We start from the raw sequence: 5,322 nt of genomic DNA, 5'->3' as shown, positions 1-5,322 counted from the left end.
GTTTTTTTGCGAATTTCGATTTTTGCAATGGATTTAATGACAATGCACCGTCGCACAATGCCATCATTATCCGTGAGTTTCTCACCAAAAACTCAACTAATAAAATTCCGCAGCCATCAAATTCGCCAGATTTATCTCCCTGTGACTTTTTTTTGTTCGATCGACTGAAAAAATCACTACGCGGAATGCGTTTTAGCAGCCGATCGGAGATAATACAAAAATCGAAAACGGCACTGATGGGCATACCGAAAATTGAGTAGCAAAAATGTGTTGAGAGCTGGATCAAGGGCTGGCATAAGTTCGTGGCGGCAAAGATATGTGGCAGTCGATGGGAATTACTTTGAAGGGGACGACATCAATATTCAAGAATAAACTTATATTTTTAATTATAAAAATAAATTCCGGGAACTTTTTGATCAAGGTATTATATATGCTAAATTTAACTATCAAAAAAAAATTAATTAATTTTTTAATTCGTTTGTAGGTGGCGTCTCTGATCGGAGAGGTCGCTCGTGTTCCAGAGGCTCGTTCCTACCTAGCGGATGCTCGAGCATCCGTCGCGCTGGTCTGTTTTCTCAGGATGAGACCCCCAGGTCTCGAGGATGCTTACCAAAGATTGGAAGCAACTGCGGCAGCTGCTCTAACGAGGCTCTGTGTCGATCCTGAAATCGCCAGACAGGTGGTCGCAGTCGGTGGAACAGATTGCCTTCCTTCTTATAAAATCGATGAACTTCCTTATGAAGATGAAGATCAGGAGGCTTGTCTTCTTAAATATACAAGATCACTCCGATTGGCTTGTCGCAAAGCTGCGCAGCAGATCGACGTCGCCAAATCTTGCGATTACACCCTGGGATAAAAACGCTCAAAACTGACTTCCTTTTATTACAAAAAATATAATTTTGTTGCAAATACTTCATTAATTAAGGAATAATTAAAATTATTTGCCTTTATTAACTTTATTTAATTAGAATTAAAGCGTTTAATTAAATCTCTATTAACTTAACGAATATTATCTGAAGACTGGATTCTTTGATATTTTATGAAAAATTGTAGACTTTATTCGTACTTGTATGTAGATTGTACAAATTGTATATGAGGTGGAGTTATTCCATGGCATAGTGAGATTAAAAAACTGTACTTAATGCTTTATACATAATAAGTATATAAATATTATATTCTAACAATAAGCAGATTTATTTTACAAGTGCCATCTGGTGGCTGTAGTCACTATTAAGATTCTTAATTTCGAAAATATATATATTCTAAGAGAACTATGTATTTCAAAGTATTTATTTTAAGAAAAAATATATATTTGAGTAGAAGCATTGCCTTTTTGTTGAGTTTAATATACAATTAGCCTAATTTATTTTAATTACTTTACTTGTTCTTCTTAGTTGTGAGACTATTTTTACTTTACAGAGTCTTGAAGGTGGCTTTGGTGAAAAATGTCGACAATAGTTTCAAGGCAGGGTCTCAGTTCGAGGTCGCAAACACCCAAAACGAACTTTCCTTCTGGAGGCTTGAAGTAATCCAGGCCCCTACCGATTTTTATAACCCAACCGTTGCTCAGCCTGAAAAATTGATGGAATTTTATTTGTAAATTAAAATAGAAAGGTCAAAATTTGAAGAAGTTTCAGAATTCCCTGCCTTTTGCCTGATCAATTTTTCATTCTCCCTGACTGAATATTTAAAGACCAGATTTCGATTCTTTCAATTTTTTTAACATAATCATTTTTACACAGAATAAACCATATTTAAATTTGAATGTTTTATATTGAATAATACTGGTCATATAGGATCATATTCTGTAACTTTTACAAGTTTTTTTGGCAATCTTTGACTTCAGCCTGACTATTTATGATCAACAAGGCCTTTCCCCTGATTTCAGGTCATTTCTTGAATATGTCTTTTAAAAAACTTATTTTTGGAAACATACTTTTTTTCGGCCTTTTTGTGCAATTCTTTTTTAAGATTATGTTTTTAAACCATTCTGTTCAAAATATAATAAAAAGAGAAATTAAGCCTTGCTGCCGTTCTCTAAAGTTCGTTTCTTTTTACTGCGTTTACGAAAGTCCAGTTCTTTGTCAATTCTAAAAAATGCAGGGAATTATTTTCTTCTACTGCATCGGACTCCCGTTTAAACTCAGGACAATAATACGAACAGAAAAGAGCCTAACCGGGTAAGCATACAAATTTTCCACCGCACGCATTAATTTAAAATTCCTGTCATAGGTTCATATTAATGTTAAGTAAAATGTCTCCCAATGATAACTTTTAAAATGCATTTTTGTTAGAGTTATGGAGAAAGAAATAAAAATCAAAAAGTCGCCTTCTCGTAAACATTAGTCTTATTAATTTCTACAGCATATTTTATTCATCAAAATCGGTACGGCCGTTTTCGATAGTTTTTTAAAACTTTCGTTTTCCCCTCCATAACCCCAACAAAAATGCATTTTCAGGCTTGTCATTGAAAGACATTTTATTTCTGACCATGAAAAAATGCAATAGGATTGTGCGCCAAAATATGTGGCCAGGAGAAGTGCACCATAACAGTGCGCAGTGTTGCATGCGTGATTTTTATCATTTTTTTTCACATTGTTTCGCCAGTTCAATAATTTTAATAAAATTATATATTATTAAGATAATTCTCAGGAATGTTTATGCGAAGTAAAATATGGATGTGGTTACTCTAGAAAATAGCGTCAATGTTTAAAAATCAAAGTTAATTATTTTTCTAAATAGCCACATTAGTGCCTACAACATATATTTTAGTTATCAAAATCGGTGAAGCCTTTTTCTAAAAGACCCACTTTTTACTCCCCCCCCCCCCCCCCCCCCCCCCCCCCCCCGATAACTCCCGCAACAATGCATTTTCAGATTTATCTTTGGGAGACCTGGAAAAAATACTAAATTCTGTTACTCAAAGGCGGTGTTTATAAATAATAAATTTCTCTGAGTTTGACTTTTATGCCGGAATTAGTAGTTTTACGCAGAAAATACAAAATTTTAATTTAAATTTATTCCCACAGATTTGCAGGATCTGCTCACGAATTCCAGGCATTTCATCGTATTTTTTAAGGAGTAGACGATACAAAATTTTCTTACGAGATACGGCGATCGTGAAGCGTATCGGAATAGGTGACATCCAAAGTTATGGAATGCTCAGCTAAACTTCTTCTGAGTTCTTGAAGTCTTACGGTCTGATTTTTTGGGTCATCGTTCTCTTTAGTTGTTGTCAAATTCACTCTTGTAAGTGAAGGACATTTTTGTACTGCTAGCTCGCAAAATCTAACGAAATTTTGACACTGGAAAGTAATGAAAATATAATTTTTAGTCAAATTGCAAGGAACTATTTGGCTATTAAATACATACAGTTCCTGATAAAATGATTCTAGAAAATTTTAGATCTCTTTTTCCTGACATTCCGTGTTCGGTAGGCAAAAAAACACGATTAGTAAGGTAAACTTCCTAATAATCATGACGCCAATTTTATTACTTTTTTCTAATTTGAATTAATTCAAATTCCCTTTGATACTATAAAATACTAAAAGCCAATGGCTTAATTATTAACAAACTTGCGTGGAAAATTCGAAAAACAACTGCACACCTCTAAACAGTAAATAATGACCATTATTTTTGAGTAACATTTGTTATAAAATGTACGGTATAGCTCCATATTAATCTGGAATACTATAAAATGAGTAAGTATTTTAAAATAAATAAATCAAAATTAAATAAATCGTGAAAATAGTCATTTTCCCATATTTCTATCTGTTGTGCATGTATTTTTAAAAGATTTTTGTAATAAATGGTTTTGTTTGATTTTAGTCGCAATTCATATCCATCACAAATACATTCCTTGATCTCTTAAATTTTTATTTTCACCTACTTTTGGGTTACCCTTAATTGCAAAAATATATTTTAGACGGTTTAAAGAATTTTTCAAAAGTTAAAAATAAAAATAACAATCAATTTCAGGGTGTCTACTATTGACGTGATACAAAATTCATGTCATTTCCCGTCAAATCTTTTTAGATTTCCCGTCATCATCCAAAATTTTAAGTAATAATCATACGGGCATAAACACTGACATAATTAATGCTGACTTTTATAAAAAAAAATTATTAAAGTTTTACAAACTTATATATTAGGGCGGAGTGAAAATAATTAATTTAGTCGAATCTTTTGAGCTGAGAAAAAATCTGTGGGTTGACATCCAAAAAAATTTTTTAAAAAATGTTTGGAATCGGTTAATATCTTCTGTTCCCTTTTTTGATTTGTAAATTAAACACTTTGAAAATTCCAAAAAATTTCCCTATTGCTTTGAAAATTATGGTGAATTTTTTCTATGTAAAGTTTTTGCTACTGAATAATAATAACCAATTATAAATTAAAACAATTTTTTTGCTCAAATTAGAATTTTTTGAAAATGGCCAAAGAACATGTTTTTTTGGATTGAATCCTATGCACACATTTTGAAAAAAGTTGCATATATCGAACCTAAAATTTCTTCAGCTTGAACCAAAGAAAAGACCTGTTATTTTGTTTTTTCAAAAAAAATTTTTTAATGATGTTTCAAGCGTTCAAATATTGTAAATTTTACGTTTTTTGAGCGATTTTGACGACTTGCTAAAACTAATCTTTCAGGCGCAAAAAATGATGGTGTTATTACGGAAAAACGATATTTTTGTAGGAATTCGTTGATGGACTCTTTTTTTTGTACAACCCCCCCCCCCTCCCATTTTGGAGTGGGATTTAATGCGTAGGGGGATACTTGTTGATGGTATCCCGTTTTTGTAGCGAAGAAGTAATAAAGTGCTGAGATAAGAATTCTTTAGACTTATATTTCAGATTTTATATTACAAATTACATTTGATTTTAAATAAAAATCATATACAATATATATTTGCTTTATTTAAAGAAGTATATACAATATATATATTACATATTATATACATAACGTTATTAGAAATGATTTTCGCGGCTGTTCTAATCGACCTCCCTTGAAATCCTTCTTGGTTTTAAAAGCAGGCATGATTGCATGAGAACTCAATGTCGAACGAATGAAAGCATCCCTTTTTTCTGGAACAAAAACTTTCCCCACGTGCATGAGCCACAAGCAGGTAAGAAGCACGTAAGTAAAAAATTTTTATTTAGAAACATATATTGTATCTAATTTTTAATATAGAAGCCGCAATATATATTGTACATAATTTTTAATATGAAGCAAATATAATTTGTAATATAAAATCTGAAACATATATTGTATATCATTTTTAATATGAACCAAATATAAATGCAATCAAATATTTATTTGCCCCC

At 31.8% G+C, this 5,322-nt stretch overlaps 2 protein-coding genes across 4 annotated transcripts in view; one reads left to right on the top strand and one right to left on the bottom strand.

Moving 5' to 3' along the window:
- Positions 1-1,184, top strand: part of LOC117173197 (protein inscuteable homolog) — a 17,515-nt gene extending 16,331 nt beyond the window's left edge. For all 3 annotated transcript variants that reach the window (XM_033361624.1, XM_033361623.1, XM_033361625.1), the window contains exon 7: positions 485-1,184. In XM_033361624.1, the coding sequence (XP_033217515.1) occupies positions 485-856 (372 nt within the window). In that variant the 3' untranslated portion in view covers positions 857-1,184. The remainder of the gene's footprint in view (positions 1-484) is intronic.
- Positions 1,185-1,304: 120 nt separating this feature from the next.
- On the bottom strand, positions 1,305-3,423 carry LOC117173621 (MIT domain-containing protein 1-like). The gene is made up of 3 exons (XM_033362261.1): positions 3,373-3,423; positions 3,106-3,305; positions 1,305-1,571 (listed from the first exon to the last, which is right to left on the bottom strand). The coding sequence occupies exons 1-3, from the start codon at positions 3,421-3,423 to the stop codon at positions 1,409-1,411; spliced, it is 414 nt and encodes a 137-aa protein (XP_033218152.1). The 3' UTR covers positions 1,305-1,408.
- Between the last annotated feature and the right edge of the window lie 1,899 nt (positions 3,424-5,322).

Source organism: Belonocnema kinseyi, chromosome 5 (genome assembly GCF_010883055.1).
Source record: "Belonocnema kinseyi isolate 2016_QV_RU_SX_M_011 chromosome 5, B_treatae_v1, whole genome shotgun sequence".
NCBI classification, from domain to species: domain Eukaryota; kingdom Metazoa; phylum Arthropoda; class Insecta; order Hymenoptera; family Cynipidae; genus Belonocnema; species Belonocnema kinseyi.
The sequence above is the reverse complement of the archived record's forward strand: the minus strand, read 5'-3'. Positions and strand labels throughout refer to the sequence as shown.